General features: G+C 39.1%; 1 protein-coding gene across 2 annotated transcripts in view; it reads left to right on the top strand.

Annotated features, from left to right (window-relative positions):
- Nucleotides 1–459: 459 nt before the first annotated feature.
- Nucleotides 460–21,570, top strand: part of LOC108681616 (mediator of RNA polymerase II transcription subunit 13-like) — a 42,440-nt gene continuing 21,329 nt past the window's right edge. For both annotated transcript variants that reach the window (XM_047883437.1, XM_047883436.1), the window contains exons 1-2: nt 460–674; nt 7,939–8,311. In XM_047883437.1, coding sequence (XP_047739393.1) covers nt 597–674; nt 7,939–8,311 — 451 coding nt within the window. In that variant the 5' untranslated portion in view covers nt 460–596. The remainder of the gene's footprint in view (nt 675–7,938; nt 8,312–21,570) is intronic.

Raw genomic sequence — 21,570 nt, 5'->3', positions numbered from 1 at the left:
GTAATTCTCGTTTTATGTGAGTATCAGTAATGAAATAAAATAATTTGAACACGAGCCACACAATCTACAAACAATAGATGCTTATTTTATGGTTTAATTTTACAGAACCTTGTGTATAGGTCGATTCCAAAAAGTGGCAGAAATTTTGCAGCAATTTAGGTCAAGTATATGTCTTTTCTGACATGACCACAGCTGTTTGTCATCACGTGACTAGATTTGACCAATTGCAATCCTTTCAAGAAACCGCTCGTCTCTAACTCAAAACATGCATCCTTAATTTGGTTAAATATACATGCCAAATTAATTCTTTTATGGAGTAATACGTCGATTTTTCTATGAATTAAATCAAATTTTCCCATACTGAACTTGGGATATAAAAGCTTAGGTGCATTTTGTTACTTTTTCTGACATGTTTACAGATTATTTTTTGACATCCTTGTGCTCAACATTGTTGGAACATACTCTCGTTTCCTATCCGCCATTACCAAGTGTGATGTGTGATCCATGGAGTGAATGTTTATAAAGCTTGATTTTTATAGACAAATCCCTTTAGTGTGGGTTGGAATCAATCCAAGTGTTGTGTTGACAATGGATATATGATGTCACAGCATACACAGCTATCCCAGACTAATGGGGCAAGCCTTGAAGACTGCCACACCAACTTTTTCACGCTAGTAAGTTTTCGTTGGAATGAAAGTTGCTGCCGTTAGATCAACGAGTGTGCTAATTTTGCTTACAATGATGTCCAAATCATTGTATTATGAGTCGGTTTTTCATTTATTATTTTTCGGAATGCAAAATTTTAGGTAAATATTGCATTTAATTCACTCGCTGTTATCAACTTGCTGCAAAGATCCTACACTTGAATATTGGCACTCGTAAATCGCTTTAGTATTCCAGTAATTCCACTAATAAACAATAAGGTTTTAGTTATTCTAGAGTAGGTAGTCGAAATTTTTTTTACTGCATGTTAATAATATCTTCACCATTAAGCAGTTAGATCTACTAATTCATACTAAATTTCATGAAGTTTTCTAGTTGGAAAACAATGCATCTGCAAATTTCTACCTACCTACCTTGCAATCTTAGAAAAATGTGGCTAATTCACTGTTAATCTGTTACCTATTGTATGCTTCAACTTCAAGTACCTTTGGCTTGAAATGCTTGAATGTGATGATTGAAAGCATGTTATGACTAAATCATTATCTTATAGAAGGTGATTACATTCATGATTCAGGCATACCTTACCTAGTTAGCGGTTAGCCCATAATACATCAACATCATACATGTTGACTCTGTGAAACAGTGAAAAATTATACATTTTACCAATGTCTTCACTTAACTCCATTCTGGAAAATTGGAAGAATCCACACTCGGATGAGACAAATGTGCTCTGAGTTTGCAGTAATTTTAGGTAATCTGGTTTTTATAGCCATTGCCTGATTTTGTTATGGAAAAATGTCACAAATGCAAATACCTATTTGACTTCTTTTTTAAATTGCCAGTGAAAGCATTGTTTCACTTGTGATTTTTGAAATTTGCCTATACCTAGTAAGGGAGAAATTTAGTTATAATTTTTTAAATTGCTCATAAAATGATTGTTCTTATAATCCTACCTGCTGTTTCTGAAAAAATGTGCATGCTAATTTATATGAGCTTGAACTTGCTTTGCAATTAGCTTATCAATAATCTGTCTGTTGTAAGTGGAGAAATGTCAGTGAAAATCTAAATAACTTTGGCACTACATCATTTTTTTAAATTATGGTAATCATATGTTCAAAATGATCCTGGAACACATTTGTCCTTGAATGCCACTCTTTATTCATGGGCCTGATAACAAGTCATAAAGGCTAATATAATTTTGGCGGCAAATCTTGTGCATTAATAGTAATATTTTGGAGCTATAACCTTAATACATCAAAAATATATATATAAACAAATCTAGAGAATGAATTTTTCCTAAATAACATGACATTGATGCTTAATTATGAGTAAATTAGGAATTTGGCCAATATGCAGTTTGAATTTCATGAACCCACAATTCTATTTTATGACTAGGATGTTTTGGCAGCCATATCATCAAGGATGAGAAGCATCACTTAAACTGCTTTAATTTTTTATATTTTCTGTTGAAATATCAGTGATATTTTAGAGCAAGTGACTTTGTTAGACCCAGGCTGCAGAGAGTGAGCAAATATATGAGAATCTTTGGTGTCGCATCAGTGTCAAAGTTCATATATGTTTTTAGAAGATTTTTCCCCACTCATTTCTCTTTAAATTTACCTCTTTACATGTATTTATGCAAATATTCTTGAAGGTTTAATCTAGATCGTTCTGTTGACAAATTGTCAAAAATACTGGCAAATTTTTTAGCCTAAAAACCTGTTCGAGGTGTTACAATAACCAAACTCTGCCTAGTTGTTCAGGAGCTTCTGGTGATATCATCAAAGAGATCTTTGTCAATTGATGACCATTTTTGCATATTTGTGTAAAAGTGTACATTCTGCACAGTGGATTTTGGACCTAGTTTTCAAAACTTGTCAATAAAAGTAATTTTTTTGGTTGTTTTTTGAAAAATGGCTAACTAGGTACCGTAAAATGGGGTAACTTAGACTGGTGGGGTAACTTAGACCACTTTTCATTTTTCTAACAAAAACCCCCCAAAACTCAAAAACTATTTGACATAGAAAATTTTTGTCAATGGGCATTAAAGGCCTAATACTGAGGCTACATAACACAATAGAAAGATTTAAAAAAGTTTGCATATCTAATAAAAAAATTAGAAATGTGACCCATGAAAAAAAGCTATTATTTAAAGCCTGTCAGAGTGCCCCCTCCAATTTTTTTATTTTTTGGTTAAATAACTCCAGGTTTTGATGCATTGTAGTAGAACTCTTCTAGTTACATATGCAAATGACAAATTTTAGGAGAGTCATAGTTTGCAAATGGGGGCGCCACCCCCAAATGAGGGAACATAGACCAGCTTGGAAGTTATTATAAAATTACCATATATAACATATTTTATGTTTGACAGCCTATTTATGTTTTTTCTATATGTTTCAGACTCTACAGAGTCTTATATATAGTTTTTTAACTTAATTTCCAAGCCAGTCAATATTTACCCCGTCAGGTCTGCCATTAGGTAGTCACATTACCCCATTATGGGGTGGCGTCCCCCATTTGCAAACTATGACACTTTCCTCAAGTTTGTCATTTGCATATGTAACTAGAAGAGTTCTATTACAATGCACCAAAACCTGGAGTTATTTTACCAAAAGATATAATTGATTTTACCACCCGGTCTAAGATACCCCAAGAGCTGGGGTAACAAAGACCATCACTTTTTTTGAAATTACATAAAGACTATGAGAGGCAGGAGCCAGCAATTTATGGTAAGTGAAGCTAGAGCATAGACCTGTATTTTGCATGTTTCAATTCAAGTTTAATTTAGCTAGTAAAAAAATGGCTCATTTATAAAAAAGTGGTCTAAGTTACCCCATTTTGCAGTATATTCTATTTTTTATGCAGTTTGACCTTTGAAATCCAATTTAGAATATTGAGCTAAATTTCCCAAAAATGATGGGTAAATGCTGTTTTTACAGCAGTTTTTACAAATTGCAGGCCAAAATGTGCTATTTTTCTTTTTTATGAAAGAAATTAGGACAGGTCTGGATAAATTGCTGAAATTCACTGCAAGCACAAGAATTTTTGTCCCATTCGCAGAAGGCTTTAGTCCAAATTTTGACAATGTTTTGAAAGTAGGAAGTGGCCACAGTCAGCAGTGAAACTGACAGAAGCTAATCAGTTATGGATCATTCAAGCTGGATTTGTGTAACTTTTCTTTCTGGACTAAGGGTATTCTAGTATTCAAGTGTTTTGAATAATTTGATAATTATACATTCTAACTTTGGCCCTGAATAGTTTCAAGATGTTTTGCTGTATAAAAATCACATTCATTTGTGTCTCCCCTGCATGTGATTTGCTAACTTATGATCCATAAAAGGTAAACATTAATATTTACTGGTCAGCCATTCAGAAAATATCTATTCTGTAAGCTGTGAAGGGTGCCTTTTCAGTAGCTGAAAACTTCTACCAGACAAACTATTTATCATTAAATTTTTACTGAACCTGAATAATTGAACTCAAATGTACACATTCAACAAAAGTGCAACTTTGAGCTGCAATATTTTGTTGACTGTTCAATTTGTTCAAATTTGGTTGGTAAGAATGGAATTTCCTTTTTTTTTTAAGTAAAAAAATGTCTTAGCTTGAGAAATCATAAGTAAACCAGGAAATATAATGTTTTTGTTGATAGATTATAATGTCATTCTATATTCCCTCATTGTGATGATAGCATCTTCACTTGAAAAGATAGCATCTTCACTTGAAGAAGATTCATTGTGATGATAGCATCTTCACTTTTCAAGTGAAGATGCTATCTGCAAAATTCCAATTTGTTCTATTGTAAATTGATATTTGCCAATAGTATGAGTAGAGTAATTAATTTCAATTTTCATTTAGTTGGTGTAGAAGCATGTGTCACCTACCCAAACTTTGCACCTACAGTGGGGGGAAATAAATATTCGTACACTTGAAAAATGGTATTTTAATGTATGCAAACATAAACTTAACAGGAAAAGTGATTTAAATTATGTATGGAGATGCATAGTATTCAAAAATACTATCAAAAGAAATTAAATCTCAATGCAACAAAAAACAATGCAACATGTTCACTTTTCAGGTGAAAAAAGTATTCGTACAAAACAATAAATTTACCTTTAGCCATTTTTGAGACCTTCTTGTACTACGGGCAGTTGCAGAATGATCTGGTAGTTGCAAAATACGTTAACTATAGTTACTGATTACATTACTGGAACGTGCTACATGTTTCTAGTACATTCTGGAATGTTCAGGTGTGAAATATTAGTCAAAAGTTGTTTTGTACAAATACTTTTTTGACCCAAAGAAGTTAACATGTTGCATTAATTTTTGTTGCATTGAGATTTAATTTCTATTGATGCTATTTTTGAATACAATGCGCCTCTATACATAATATAAGTCACTTCTCCTGTTCAGTTTGTGTACTTACATACATTAAAATACGATTTTTCAAGTGTACGAATATTTATTTCCCCCCACTGTACTTACCTGTCTTGTGGCATGCTCCTCTTGTCAAGCTTCATTTATTTGCCTTCCCTAGAATGCATCAACTGGACACTTGGTCTTCTTTTTAATGAGGACACTTTTTTAATTTATTATTTATTTATCTATTGTCTGAATTCTTATTGGAGATGTCAAGTGGACTCTTGGCTTTAAGCAAAATGTTTTTTCCATGTATTTAACTACAGCTCAAGTTGAAATCTGATTGTAACAATCGAGTGTGATGGAAGATGGTATGATTACCACTTCTCTGGGGTTGGTGTAATGAATGCAGTTCCAACGCATTTAAATGGGTCTTTTTATTTGAGGTTCTCAGAGCTCATCAATATGATGTGTTTAAATTATTTAATATTTATCTAATGAAATAGAGCTTTCTAAGCATTCTCAGCAAATTGAAATAGTTTTCTCATGCCTTTTAATAAATTGACATCTTGAACTTGATTGTCTTTTTGTTGCTAATTTCTTCTCCCTAACAAATGCAACAAATTCAGGCTCTGCAACCTCCCTGTTTATGCTGCCTAAAAAGAACAACTGGTTGTAGTCTCGTGAACTCGTTAGCCTGTGTTCTAGACTATTTGGTATGTCTGCTCTCCTAACTTGCTAATCCTTGCACTCTCCTTGCTAATCACTTGCTTCACTCTCCTTGCATTGCTTGCCCAAAAGTTTTATGTTGGAATCTTGAATGCGTGACAGTGTCATGGCTGCTTAAAGTCTGCAAGGAGCCTAGCCTCAGTGTTGACAATATCATTTTGCTTGGCAATTGTGGTGCAGTTAGTGGCTTAGTGCACATAGTCTCAGACTCTAAAAACAACCCATGGCAATAGTGGGTGAAAGAAACCCCACCCATCAATAAATTATATATACATTACTAGGCCCCAACTTGTTCTATAGTCGTTCCAGATAAATTATGCAATGAAATAAAAAAATGACCACCAGATATTCCCTTTACATCAAAATACATTTTGCCTTTTTACACTTTTGTTTAAGCTCTTGGATGCTTTTGGTCACTTTTGTCAGATCATTGCTAGAGAAACACACTCCACAGAGATTTTTTGTAACTATTTTGTCTTAGCCCAGCCTGAACTGTGTCTTTAACATCAATTTCAACTTTGCTATAAACTTAATTTTCAAACTGTATATATTTTCTCTAAGTGAAATATAAAAGGAACTCCCATTAGTCTTGAAAAAAAAAAATTTTATTACAATAATATTAATACACAGTATGATTTTTGAGGCTATTCATGTTTGATGTTATTTTTGGCATAAATCAACTCAAAAGACCGTAAAACCAGTTTTAAGATAATCAGTCATTGCTAAAAGCCTACAGTTGACTGTAATGGGGGAAGCCAAGTTCATAAAAAATTTGACTGTTTTGTTATGTAATCGGTTGATATTTGAGGTCCTTAAACAGGCTCAAATCTTGACATACTTAACAAAAGAAGGCTGGTAATGAACAAAGAAGATCAAACCCTCAAGGTATATATCATTGTAAGGGTAATTTCATTCAGAAAAATTCTTACATGTGTTTTTTTTCTAGCACACCGAGTTTTTAAGAATGTAAGGGTGTTTCAATTTTTAATAATTTAGCTTCCTAACTAAAAACTAGTAGCATTATAAGCCAGGCATTTTTTGAGTACATGCACTTGTAATACTCTTGAGGTTTGGTACAAATTTCAAAGTGCTATTTGCGATTCTTCTAAAAATATGGGAAAAACTGAAAAATGTTTTTATAGCCTCTGAGACTATGTGTTTTTATTACTCACAAAATGCATTACCTGTTCCAATAACAAGATCTGTGAAGAATATAGCGCAGTGTGTGTGAATATAACACAGTGTGTGCACATAACGCACAACTCGTTGTGTTGTGGTTTCCACTTATAAATCGTGCTAATGCTAAGAATTTAAAGGTATTTCTTTTCCTAATCCTAAACCTGTTGCAACCTTCACGCGCAATCTTTGGGATCGGTGACGTCTTCGAAGATCCATAAAAAGATCCATAACGTATATATGGCACGTTGTAGTAGAAAACAAATTAATTACGCATCCATTTATATAGGCCTTGTTTTTGGTACAGTGAGGCTGTACTAAAAGCAATGTTAGTCTCGAATTTTGCGTAAGTGTAAGTAGGGCTGTGCAGTGCGTCTCTGATGGACTGCAAACGTTAGACCATGTGAACGTTTGTATGGGAATGGCTGAGGACCAATGAGATGAAAGCATTAATGCTCGCATGCCCCGCCCATTTATGCCACCGGCGCTTGCCTACCGACAGCTGGTAATGGGCTGTCATCTTGGCCCTACGCTGTACGCTGCCATGTGCTGCTCTTGCCTCCGTTAGCTTTTCTCCCATTTTATTGTTTCTATGCACGTATCATTTGAGGCTCTAGTTCTCTTGATCAGAATGGAAAAAGGTGCATGTAGAAACCCCGTGCATCCTGTGAGATACTTTTATACCAGTGTTATTAATTGCTGATCTACTTTTTCGGTCATTTTTCAGCTAGTCAGAATTATTTGATGATGAACGCAAGGAGTTTCATTATCATCCTAAGTTATTAGTCAATGTGATGTGTAATATGTATTTAAGAATAATAATACAGACGCTTGTCGCTCTACTTTGGTACTTTATGCTTTCATTTGTTAATTTTGGTCTCCAAGCAAATTCATAGTCAAATGTGCACTTCCATGCCTCATAATTTTTTATGTGTTTGGTCTTGTTAAGATCAATAGCTATTAAAGTTGTGGAGACATGCGTGCCTAATTTGTGTGTTGTCGTGCCCTCAGACGGATCTGGTTGGTATCAACTGGCGAGTGTACACGTGGGAGAGCAGCGCAGGCAGCGGCTCTCACCCCGCCTTCAACAATGTCTCGGACACCATCGAGGATCCCGTGCTGTCGTCCTACGCGCGCTGCCTCTCCGCTGACGTCCTCTGCGTGTGGCGACGGTCCTGGCGTAGGCCTCCGCCCGTCATCGATCCTCTCCTTGATGGAGGACCTGCCATGCCCTCCACCTCCTGCAACAATACCAACAATTCCCCCGACACTCCTTCCAAGAACCAGACCAACCTCAAACACTCCTCCAAACAACTCTGGATCTTCTGGTACGGAGAAGAGCCCGACCTCTCGAAGCTGGTGGCGCCTGAGCTCACCAAGAGCGGTGAGTACCTGCTAGCCTATAACTTGCACTAGTGACCTTATCTCTGATTTGTTTTGATCTAGGTGGACATAGGATGTGAACTGAACTATATCATCTTGCACTAAATGATTGAACTTAATGTTACATCCTCGTGCTAAAGATCTGTGGGGTACAATTTACTCAGACTTGAGATTGCTCGAACTAATAGCAAGTTAACGAGTGGGGCACTTCAGTGACGGCGACAGCGGTTCTTATAAGGATGGTGCCTCGAGCTCGTGGCTGCAGATTAGTCAGGCATTGTTCTACTTGCAGAGCTGCTACGCGATAAGATTGCAATGCAGGTGGCTGCTCCCCTTTTGTGCACAGATATAATAATCGTCGTCAATACTGCTCATATCTGATGCATAGAAACTTGAGTTACCATCACGAGACAAAACCGTAATTGAGGTCGGAACGTCTACAACTTTCACTAATCACTCGTGGCGTGAATAAGGCTTTGCTCATCTAATTTACATTTGTCTCCCACTTAAATTTGCATCTAGTTCGCAAAAACTTTCGCAATATGCTGGTGGCTTCTGGTTCTTTTGATTTTGTATATTGATCGCTGCAGAAGTATTGTGACAGCTGTAACCCAAGTTTTTTGCTGAACCCGCCGTTCAGTGATCGTAGATCTTGCCACGAATCTGTCAAGCGCCTATGCAGAATTTCTCTGAACACTATCCACAAACTAACTAAATTCCTCTCGTACTTATTCACTGACATCACCTCTGAAGTCTTAGATCTGTTCCATTAGCCAAGAAATTTGTTTGCTATTATCAGCTCACCTGTTATCAACACGTTTGCTGGTTCAAGTGCGCATGATTGGAAGAGATTGTGATAAAGTTGCTCTACATCGCAGGACGGAATGACATCGATGTGGGCACGGTTTATATCTATATCTCTAGATCGTTCTGCAACTCGATTCTATTATCATAATATTTGAACCAAGTAGTTTAAATAATGGTTTGCATGTTTTTTTTTTACTGAAGCACAGTTTGGTTGTCTTTGATCTTATTCACGCGGTATAAGTTGCATTGAATGACTTCTATTCTATTACGAAACGCTGGAGTGCCATAAGTTACGTTGCCTCTCTACGTTATCTGGACGATGTTTTGACTGCCCGTTTGTTTTTACTGCACATTGCGTTGCGCGCAGTTCGGAAGTAGCTGTTGTCATATGTCGGCTACGCTGGACACCCGTTACTCGCCACATGGGCGGGAAGCAGCTCATCTTCTTGCCGTTAGGTCGGCGTGTGCGGGGCAACGATCCCAGGCTGCCGGTACATGGGATCCACGCTGCTGCCTGCAGCTGGCGGCCTGGGCGAGGAACAAGGTCCGCAGTCCAGCACTCAATATTTTAGTTCAAATCACTGAACGTGTACTAACACTGCAAGATGTGTTTTATGTGTTCAACCAAAATGACTGAAAGCCTATTCAAACTGGTAGACGAGTTTCGTTGTTTGAAGGCAAATTTATGTCTTAAATAAGCCTGTATTCAATTAAGCAAAGGTTCCTTCATGCTGTGGAAAATATTGTGTACTTCTTCCACGACGCCGTTGATCAAAGTGCGCTGCTGCTAATTTTCGAAAAGTCAAATTTTCTTGATGCCGATGACCAGTGTGATTTCTTGTTACGCGGTTAGTTTTAAGCTTGTTTCCCAAACAACGCGTAGGCAAGTGAAAACAACTATTGTGATCACTATTTCACGCCACAGAGAATGTGACCTCGCGCGACAAATGCTAGACTCTAGGCTGCTGGAATCTAGTTGATGTTACCGTTAGGCATGACCTCGCCCCCCGGCCTAGGAGGTGCTGACTGCTGGAGTTGTGTCATTGATGTCCCGAGGCTTGAGGTTACCTAATGATTACGAGCCAAACAAACGTGGCTCTACGTGTGCATCACTCCATCATTCGTCTAACAATCTATCTCAATATCATTAGTGAGCTGAGAAAGCAAATACGAGAATAGTGATCTTACGACTACAGCAAAATTATCAGGAAACCTTTCAAGCAATGCTGCGCACTTGGTTTCAGTGGTGCTACCGTGTTATGTGCCTCAAGTTCGTTGAAATTGGACAGTCAAGTACATTTGCAAATTTTTCTACCTATACTTCTACTCTTATGAGCTCGGCTTCAGTTTACTCACAGTATTCTCGTCTCATCTAGTTATTGCGTCCCAAAAACTCGCATTTTCTCCGGCAACAGTTTACTCAGATCCCTGAGATCAAACGCTGAAAAATCTATTGCTTGCAGTTTCTTGATGCGCGTTTAAACAACAGTACAGACAGGCATGAGCTTGGTATTCTAGGTCGTCCTGCATTGTTGACGAATTTGATCCTGATAGATAATGAGCCATGCACGCAAGATATGAGCTCAGTGAAGAAGTCAATGTTGCGGGCAACCGGTACGTGCTCGCTGCAGTAGCCGAGGTCTCCCAGTCGCGCGAAGGTCACTGACTCTCTTCAGGCTCTGCTACGTTCAGATCCTCTTCCCCTCCAGCTACACGCTAGCCACCCTCCATTCCTCTTGCTGCTTCCTTTCCCCACCCGTCCTCCAACGCACGCTTCCATCTTGCTGTTGCTTTTCAAGTTGTGGTTGTTGACGGTATTTAGTTATTTGATGGTCTGCATTGTTTACTTTGCTCCAACCTAACTCGACGTTGAGGTCACTGCTAGCAGGTTAGGACTCGTTCTCCTTGTTGGTCATTCATTCCGAGGTTCGAGTACCGCAGTGTAACTTCTCATTAGATATAAAGGGCCTTCTGCCACACACCAGCAATAGTTGTATGCTAATTCTCATGGATTCAAGACGTGCTAAAGATAATAAATATCTTCGATTTTTATTGTTATGTTATCCACCGTCATCGATGTATTCTAGTGCGAGAGCAGCAGTGCTACGTTTTCCCAGTATTGATCTAGCATTTTTGTCTATATCTTTAATAGATCTATGCGTACCTAATGACATTTTTCGGGTCACCGTTTTGCCATTTTAGTTATCTTGAGTGGCGACAGATATCGATAAAGATATCTGTGTTCCTCGCTCGTATCTGATTGTTCATGTATCGTCAATTGTTTGCAAATTTTTCTCTTCAGCTCATCAATACACTTCTAACGCATTTACTAGGTAGCTATTTTTGATACCTGAGCCTAAACTGGAAAAATCCATTGTACTCTTATTTCTTTATTCACATTTTCTTGTGGCCGTCTGACCCAGGATTTTGGTCTTGGTAATGTTATTGGCCTGGCAAAGAGCCGCAGGCATAGGCGGTGTCGTGAGGTAGGGAGAAAGCTGTTGAGTTTCGGCAGGTAGAAACGCTCAGCATCTGCTCACTCAAGTGGTGCTACGTGAAAGCGAAAGTCCTCATAGCTATGAATATGACGCTCAAGCACCTTCGTGTTTCGGGCTTTTCAGTACCAAAAAATATTTTTTAGTCTCGCTCGCCTTCCTTTCACTTTTCTCATGGCTACTGCATTCAAGCAATCAATTTCGAGTTTCTACCAAACAAGTTCGGGACTAGCAACTCCTTAGCTTGCTGTGGCTCATCTCATACTTGAGGCTTGCAGAGCATTGACGTGCAGAATAAGTTCAAAAATATACTTTCATACACTTATTTATACACAATAATCTTTAGATCGTTTGTTTGTTAGAACGTTGTATTCCGTCCAGGGTTGGCGATTTTTTTGATTTTTTTTTAAATCAAAAATCAATGATTTTTTTTTATTTTTTCACGATTTTTTTTATTTATTTAATTTTTTTGATTTTTTTCAACTTTTTTATCTTTTTGAAGTGTTTTTTTTTTATGTTGCAATTAGCCTATTAACAATAACAGTATGTGGATCATAATGGATGGCTAAAAAGGGCACTTATTGCCTTCAATAATGGCCAACAGGCCAAGGTGGTGTTTACCACTTAATTGTATCGTGTTAAGGAATGATTTAATACATTTTTAAATATTTTTCTCAGCTAGCATGGTTCCTTTGCCTTTTTGGGGGATTTTATTTCATTCGTTTCTCTTTCTTTATTCATTTTGTTATTCACTATTCATTTATTCACCATTTATTTATTCTTTATTTATTCCACACACTATTTATTCATTCACTACGTTAAATTTTTTTAGTCTCGTGCTTTCCGTAGTTAAAAGTTCAACATCGTTTTTATCAATAAATACTTAATAATTCAATGTTGCGGCTGAATTTCGTGCAGAAAGTCAGTAACGCTGTTTAATTGAGTTCAAATGCAACCAACTTTGATATTCGAGAAAAAATTGCATTCTAGCTCAACTTTAATCTATGGTGGGTTCTCGGCTGACAGAAGTTCAGAGACTTACTTTTGTTGATGTGTTTGTTGATGTTTGATGTAGTGTCAGTTGCATTCACTCCGCTTGCGTACATTCGTGTCGTGATTCTAACGGAACGCATATATTGTACGTGGAGCCATGCGTACTCTCAGAGTCTGACACCTTGTGTCGTTGCTCCACTGCGACTTGTAATGCGCAGCCAAAGTCAAGTTCATTGACCATCAGATGGCAAGGTGAAATATAAATTGATGCACGTAGAAAACTACAGCAGGGATCGATGGGATGATTGAGTCAAATTTTAAAATTTAAATGCCGAGATAAAGTTTGCTGATTGGTAGAAAAGTGCGTTGTTTTGAATTTTTCGTTTAGTTGCGTTGTCGTTTAATTGCGGCTTCTTTCCACAAAAATAGATGACATTGTTGTCATATATTTCTTGCTTAGTACATGGTCATTTATTAGTTCATGCAAATAGGTGCAGAGGACTGTTGCAGAGGTGTCTAAACGTGACAGATTAACAAGAGTTTAAATCGCATTAAGTTAGCTAGCTATAATTATCTTGAATTGTGTATTCTTCTTTGGTCGTAATCTCACCTCAAATCAATGGTTCGGCCGTTGAGGCATAAACTGTGAGGATTTGGCCTCTTATTGCGAGTAATTGCGGTGGTGTTGACTTGTGTGCTGGTGGGTCGGGTGGGCAATAGGGCGGATGATGTTCGAGGTGTATCGCGTTCATTGTAGAGGCGTTCTTCTCCTAATATGCACGAAAGCAGGAAGGAAGGATTGGGGGGAGGAGAGAGAGCATGTGTGCGTGTGTGTAGGTCACGTGTCCACGCCTGTTACGTGTGTGTGTTTGTGTGCGTGGACGCCACTCCTGGGATATTGATTATCTCGATGAACCTGCTACCTCCCCACCCCCTCATCACCTGCTCCCCGTATGTCGCTGTGTTCTCGCACGCCATCTCCTCCTTATCTTATCACTCAGGATTTTGTTGAGCTCGCTCTTAATGGTAATGCTGGCTAGGGCTCATCATACGCACCAGCTGATAGACGCAGCCTAAACCCAGCAGGCTGAGCCTGCTTGCCATCGCTTTGCGTGGCGACTCATCACTGCATTACGATTTACTCTCCGTCTCAACACAAACTATTGCTGGACTCTTTAATTGTGTCAGAACGCAGTTGTTTAAATCGAGTTATAATGAATTTGCCTATTTGATGAGTAATACCCTAATGTTATAAGGTAATTAGGTAATAATAAGTTTTCAATTTTTTCTTGGTATCAATTTATATTGGTGCTGGTTCTCGTTGGTCCGGCCTTTTAATTTGAAAATGTTCGCCTTCAAACTAGAATCTCTCTTTTTGTCTCATAACTTACGAATTTCTTATTTTTTTCAACCTCTATGTGACCGTGAATACCAAAAGATAGAAAATTAATTGAAACGGATTGACACACAGGTTTATTTGAAAATTAAAATAAATCTAGTTTGAATTATATAACTATAGTACATAAACATAGTACTTGGCTATAGCATATAATCATAGTATACAGCTATAGCATATAACTATATGATTGTGTTTATCGTGCCGCACCTCACGCGCGCTGGTGCTGGCAAAAGAAGGCAGTAAGTTGGACGGCGGTTGTGGTGGCCCGTGCTAATGGCAGACGCCAAATTGCGACGCTCTCTGTGAGATTGCACGACTCTCCTCTGACGCTTTCCTGCTTCCTTTTTACCGTCCTCTCATTTGACTGGCGCGCGCAGCCTCAGTCTTGCATCTCTATTGAATATTGCTGACTTCCAATATTTAACTGAGATAAGTAGCGTTATCGCTTATTTTAGAGATGAAAAATATGACTAAATATTTATCCTCAAGTGCCGATAACTTGCATGTGCCAACATGAAGTCACCAATCATGTTTTTACTCGTAGTTAGTCAATCAGATTTGCCCATGGTTGTAACGTAGCTATTGCACCGTTCAGTGTTTTACATGGCATATTTTTCTCCTGCAATAAATGTTTCTTAAGAATTACAAGGCTTTCCCATGCTTTCATTTCATTCTATTACTAGACTTGGCTGTGCTGTTACTGTTGCTCATGGCTGTTGTTGCTTGCATTTATTGCTGTTCTTGAATGCATATGAGCGCTACACCTGGCCCCTGATGACACCTGCGTCATTTGACCGTGCGTGCCTCTTGATACCATCATTGCTCTCAGCAGGCCGCTCTCTGAAACGTTCTCCCTCCCTGGCTTAACGGTTATTCTGGAGTGCGATGAACCACTTCCTCTTGCAACTGCACCTGTTGAACTCCACACTGTCTTTTATAGCCTTCCGTTCGCTAAGTCATGCTCGACGTTGAGTCTGTGTCTCTCATTAAGAAGTGTTCAGCATTTCATTGTATTCTAATGGGAATCGCAGACATAAGCTGTTGTGTGTAAGACGTAGGTATGATTTCGACACTCTGCCGCGGATCCCTGCACCAGCGTCATGCGATGCTGATCGTTTTGTTCTCAAGTTATGACTGCACAGGCTCAATATGTAGGTTTGTTTCTGTCACTACTTCCTTTTGTGAATTATAGGATTTTTTGATCCAAAGTATATTTTTTACACTTACGAAGTGACTTCGTGACGGTCGAGCTAATGACGCTGTGCTGTGCACATGGTCGATACAAGGCGTTTGAATAATTTTTCTCTGCTAATACCAGTGCACATCGTAAAATGCTGAAAAATTTCTATGTTTTTTTACTAGCGATAAATTTCTTCTTTGTAATGATCTTCATGCAGTGCCGATCATTTCACGTAGATAAAAATTATCTTGGTTGCTCCTCTTGGTATAATTGATAATTTTGAACGACGAGCGCATCCACTAAGCTAGTCTATTTGCACTACAATGCACAGTCTCAAACGTCCTCTCATCGTCTATGCATATAATCCATTAAATTTTTGTCATCAAGTAGCACTACGATTTTCCGTGCAGTCACCGCGTTCCACCAATGCTAGCCACTAGAATGCCACTTTTTCTAATATAGCCACTTACATGTAGAATAGATAGAATTTTATTTCATATAGTGACGTAGTCATTAGTACGTGGCCGCACAAACCTGGTGGGTGGCGTGGGTGGCAGCAGCGGTAAATCGTTGCCAGAGTATCGTATGATAAACAAAATCATAATAGTATCTTAAGGTCACTACGAAACTAGAACGAAATACCATTTCGTACCGCAGTTCATAGACCAACTAGTCTATGCAAAGTCTCAAAGTTCAAGAGCTTCGGTGAGCGGTCAATGTTTTTCGTTAATCCCGGACACCTTTTCCCGCTGATGTGTCGGTCTGACATCCTCACCCCGTCCCCTGCGTTACTCCCCCAGCTGCTCTCTCATGTCCCCGTTACTGAAGCGTGGAGCCTCTCTACTCGCGCGGCCTCTCTAGGCGTCATGCAGCGTCCTATTTGAAATAGCCTAACGACTTCATTGAGCACCGTGCGACGTCTTCTTCTTCTATGGGCTTCAATTTGGGCACCTTCGTCCCACCCAAATTTATTTGGACTAATTTTGAAAGGTTAACACTTAACAATGTTTGAATGATTCGTTTTTATTCATTTAGTTACTTTTATTAATTATTTCTCCAGAGCCTTATGTATAAAATGCACTGAGTGATGTTTACGTCGTATTTTGAATTTCATAGCAAACTTGATGGTATATCTACGTTGTATTCCGTCAATATGAACACTGAGGAAATGGGGTGAAAATTTCTGGCCAATGACGATGAAAGAGCTTTTTTGTAGAAAATTTTTATCGGATAGTAAGTGAAACATTGATTTTTTTTTCTACCATTTTCCGTTTTCACACGATCTTTCGGCCATCTTCCGTTTTTTGCGTTTGTTTTGTGATTGCTTGCACAAATAACATAACTAATTTCGGCAATCTGTTACGTGGATTTGTAATAGGGAGCGCATTCCAATATCTAACTTGACACCTTGCCACTTGAGCTGATCGTGCTGAAGCTCACTGTCAGACTAATGTATAAGTAATACAGCCTTTATAAAATATACTGAGTGACCGATGTGTTGATGAAATGCTTTGCGGTTCAGTGCTCAATGTGAATGGCGAGCTGCTTTTATTAGGTGCATTGATTCACCTGACGACTGCAGTGTGATAATACGTTAAGAATGTCAGCTATCTCTTGCTCTTACAACTTTTTACTATGGAATGAAAGCCTGCATGAAGGTCGACGCAGTATGCATTGTTCACTGACGCCCATTTATTTTTGTATGTGGAACCAAATCCTGGTGAATAACGTTTTATGTTCTCGTTGCGAGCGCTGCTATTGCGGAGTCTTCTCCTTTGCTAAGATTAATAATTGTCGTGCTAAATTATGTTCTTTTACGTGGACTGCATCTCTATGTAGCTTGTACTTCGAAAATTTGATAAACATGATTATAGATGATACCGAAACCCTCCATTGGATCTATTTTGAATTCATTTGCAACAGTTTCCTTTACCGCTTCACATGGCAGCCGCAGCCTGAAAATAAACAAGTAGACCAAGTGTTAATGCTACTGCGTTATACCTCAGGCATTTATCTTGGAGGGCAGCGCACCAGGGAAAAAATCTGCCGTTGTTGCTGGGATTGTTTGCCGTCTTTGGGGGACGAAGGAATGCCCGGCATTTGTGAACTCATTCACTGGAGCTCAAACCTAGTTGGCTTTCCTTTCAAGAAGGAAATTTTCATGTGCGAAATTTTATCAATTCAAAGTTATATTAATATCACCAGACCATTTTGTAAGTAATTCGGCGCAAAATATATAATGACTTTCTGATGAGGTATAGAACCTTTTACTGGCGGTAATCATTACAGGAATAAACGAATTCCTCACACCTTGACTTGCATTTGTCAGTGTCGGCTCCGAAAGTAGGTTCTATAATGAATCTCGAATTGATGGAAGAGCGCTTGCTCCTGAATTTTTGATGTCCTGTTGCTATATTTGCCCCCAAAATAGTGTCGTAGCAGCCACTGAACCGAGCCACGCGAGAAAGAGAGAAGCATGTGGTGAACACTGCGTGAGTTACGCAAGCAGCTCGCATAATTTGCACGGTGAACTGCATCTCCTCTCTCGCTGACGTCACACTGCTTTGTGCACCTCCACACCGTCTGTAGGAGAAACTAAATCCGGCTTTTTCTTGTTTGAACATCGGTAATTCGGAGTACCAGACCTCTGCTTCTTCATTAAGTGGAGAATAAACTTTTAGTTGTCTGTGGATATAATTATTTTGCGAAATCATGGCAGTCTATATGCGAATGAAATGACCAAATACTGTTTTATATTTTCTGATTCAATGACCATTGCAATAAAGGCTATTGAGCTGCTTATCTATATTGGCTACTTGAATTTTCGAATGGCAACGGCTTATCGCATTACGTAGTGGAGGCAATTTTCTTTTGTACAGCAAGCCTGAAGACATGGACTGAAGTCTCGACACCTCTGACCCTCCCTCAGCCAACGTAGTTAAGTTACCGGGACATCCGGTGCTTGAGGTTCACAAGCACACTGCGCTTCTGGTCCCGCCTCTCTTATAGCTTCTCGTTCTGTCTTGCCACAGCTCGTCTCAACCATCTCGCCGCCAGCTGTGGCTCGGCTAACGGTTTACCACAGTTAATGATCAATCTCTGACATCGTGTCAAGCAAGTTTATGTAGTATTAATTCACCTGCATAACGCATTTATACTCTCGCTATGAATGTTACTCTATGAAAGATTGTCTCCTAAGAATATCGTAACACGTATATTTTTTTCTTTTCTTGGTAGAGAACTTAGGCAAATTACTAAATTAAAATTACAAAAATTATTATTAGCAAATAGCATATGCACCAAGTTTGATTTCGAAAATATTCTGCACATTACAATAGGTTGCGAGTAATCGACTGCTAATGTTTACGGCACCTCGCAAAACGCTGACGCTCGCCAAATGCATTGCGTGCCTGCAATGTGGTAATGCGGTGTTGTGCTCTACACATGTCCAACATGGTTTGGCTGCAAGTATTTGTTGAACAAAACAGAACTGTACACATCTGTCAAGCAAGAGTGGCAGATAAATTACTTGTTTGTTGCTAGTTCAAAGTAATGTCGTCAATTACCAGGTCTGGCTTGGTACTTGAATCATAATTGCCAGTCAAATTTTGTAACAAACTATTGAAACACATTTGCTGAGCAGCTTTATCGTATTGTACGTGTAGCGTTTTTCTCCCTCATGCCTAGAGAGGTCGTTCGCTGGCAGCGCACGTAACCTTCTGCGTCACAGCTTACCTACTCCACCTGGTGAACAGGTTTATGCCAACGCTGTGCACGCAAGCGTACGTGCCGATTCTTCGTAACGATATTTCGGTTCAAGTGCTTCACAGTAAGCGCATTCCAAGATGCATACCTCTATCCCTCATCCCCATGTTACCCTATATGCATCCCCGACTCTGTGAAGAACCTAACTACCAAACGAAGTCTCCTTTCTGCCTTTGAGGTTGACGCGTGTGGTGCGAATGCTTTTTATGTATTCTAATTGTACTTATCATCTGCTCAATCTTGTCTGTAATACTCGTGTCAATAACAAATCGGCCATTGTTGAAAGTAATATTTTGTTCTCAAAGTATAATTTGTATAACCTCTTCATTTAAAATACTACTGATACTATATCGCTCTTTATATTTTGAAGGAATGTCACATAAAAATTTAATCATCATTTGCAAATTTATTTATTGCATCTTGCCTGTGGGCACTGCCTCCCGGCTACAAGATATAAAAAAATTTGTAAGTAATCTTGACGTAATTGGCAAACCAGCAATGTTGAAATGCGGTTCAGGATAATTACAGCACTTGCGATAAGCGGTTCACCACAATCGCTGTCCTGAGCGGCGACAGGTGATGAAGGCTCGGTGCTGTGGCTGCGTCCGTCAGACTTCGCTCTGTTGCCCCTGTCGCTCATGCATACAAGCTGCTTGCTACGTTGCGCTTCCTCGATATCACAATTTTCTTTTCAAGAAGCTACGCCTGACCTTCCTGTGCCGTGATTTGTCTTATTATGAGGCAAAAATTTTGTTTTGTGGAGTTCTCATATCTGGGAATAGACTATGAAAAAGTAAAGCATGATTTATCAAGAATTTCAAGTCGGAACAATTATACATATGTTATGAGGAGTCAGGTGTGAGGCGGATAACACCGAGATAACGATGCTCTGGTGCAGTGCACTCTTTACAAAGACTTTCTCTGGTTTTCGGTGTGGCTATGTGACTCGCTCATTCTCATCATTACAAAACCTTCTGTTGCGTTATTCGAATGTGATTCTGATTCTATCATATTATCAGTGAATTATGACTTTTTTATTTACTGATTATATATCTTGGCCAACCATCACATACTATTGTCAGCATTTACAATTTTGGGAATGTTGACAAGAACCGAAATGACCGTACTTGACCGAATTTGTGAATTAGAGGCGTTCAAAAAATGTAAGAAGACGTCTTTAGTTGGCACATGTTTTGGCTCACATTGTAAAAATGCTTTTTAAATTTATTTAGGATTTGATGCACCAGATATTGAACTGCAATCACTCACAATTTGATGCCGTATATGTAATGCAGGGAGCCATGCAGCTGGCTGAACCCTCCCCTGTACCAGCACGGGCGTGCCAGCTTGCCTCTCTCTCTCTGTTGTTGCTGGCCATATTGATCTCAGCGCCCAAGTTTCACTGGCTAACTCCGTTATTTTCCGACTGCCTCGTGCTCAGCATCTCCCGACTCCAGCTTATTTACTCCTTAATCTTACGGTATTATTTGAGTAGACTCGACAAACTTGGAGCTACTATCATCAAAATTTTGATGCACATTGAGGAATGTATATAGTCATCTCTATTACATGTGCCTGCCGGGCAATGTTTTTAATTTGTTTGAAAACGACCGATTTTTACGAGGCTTTAAGGTCGTGTAAACAGTGAGGATATATTCCTACCTCGACACTCTTTGTACATGAGCCAATCGCTTCCCTGATCGTTTTCCCGTTGCCACGCGCTGCAAAAATTGAATTTTGTCTACCGGTGTCATTGGTTTTGAACTACTCATTATGTGTATTGATTAGTTTGTGCGGTTTATTAGAGATTTCTGTATACGTTGGCGGTTTATATTAATATTTTATCTCTGAATAATTTACATTAGCGTTCCAATTGTAAGATTATTTCTTTATACACACATGCACTTGCCGAATCTTCGCAATTGTCTAGACCGTTAGCAAGCGTTTGTACATCTTCATTCAGTTGTAAGCGACGTGCAGTCTTTGTGGTGGTATGAGAGAGAGCAAGAGATGGCAGGAGGTGTTCTGGCTGTAGGCGCTAAATAGTCACAGCTTATGAGTCCCCGTGACAGCATCAATGCCACAGCCTCTACCCTCCTCCTCGCCCGCCTCATTTAGAGACTTGAGGCATGCCCTGCACTCACGCCTCCTCCCCATCATCACACCCCCTCCCCTCTCTGCCTCATTTTTGCTGAGGTGCCGCCTGAACTGCGTTCTTGGATTTCCCCGAATTTTTTTACGGCGTCAGCGGCTGGAAATCCTTTAGTTTTCGCCTGGCTTATGTTGCTTACTCAATTCGTTTTCTCTGAGACTCTAGCTCTATCCGGGGTTTGACTGTGTTCCTTTCAACCGTTTTAGATCACACCACTGAACAAAGATTGTTAGCGAAGATCTATAAATCTAAGAACGCTTCTAGACGATCTAGAAAAATTGTAGAACATTTTTATTTTAACTAAGCCGAGGCAACAGTGCGAGGCACTATTGATCGCACTATTAGTTGGTCAGTTTTAGATAACTACTTCTGCGACGTGAATGTGAAAACGCGTAATTTGTGCAGCATCCCGGGCCCTAACTTCGCTGTGGTAGTTTGGATTCAATCAGTTATATGCTTGCATGTGCAT

This window comes from Hyalella azteca, unplaced genomic scaffold, assembly GCF_000764305.2.
Source record: "Hyalella azteca isolate HAZT.00-mixed unplaced genomic scaffold, Hazt_2.0.2 contig12864, whole genome shotgun sequence".
In the NCBI taxonomy this organism is placed as follows: Eukaryota; Metazoa; Arthropoda; class Malacostraca; order Amphipoda; family Hyalellidae; genus Hyalella; species Hyalella azteca.
This window is presented reverse-complemented; position numbering and strand designations above follow the sequence as displayed.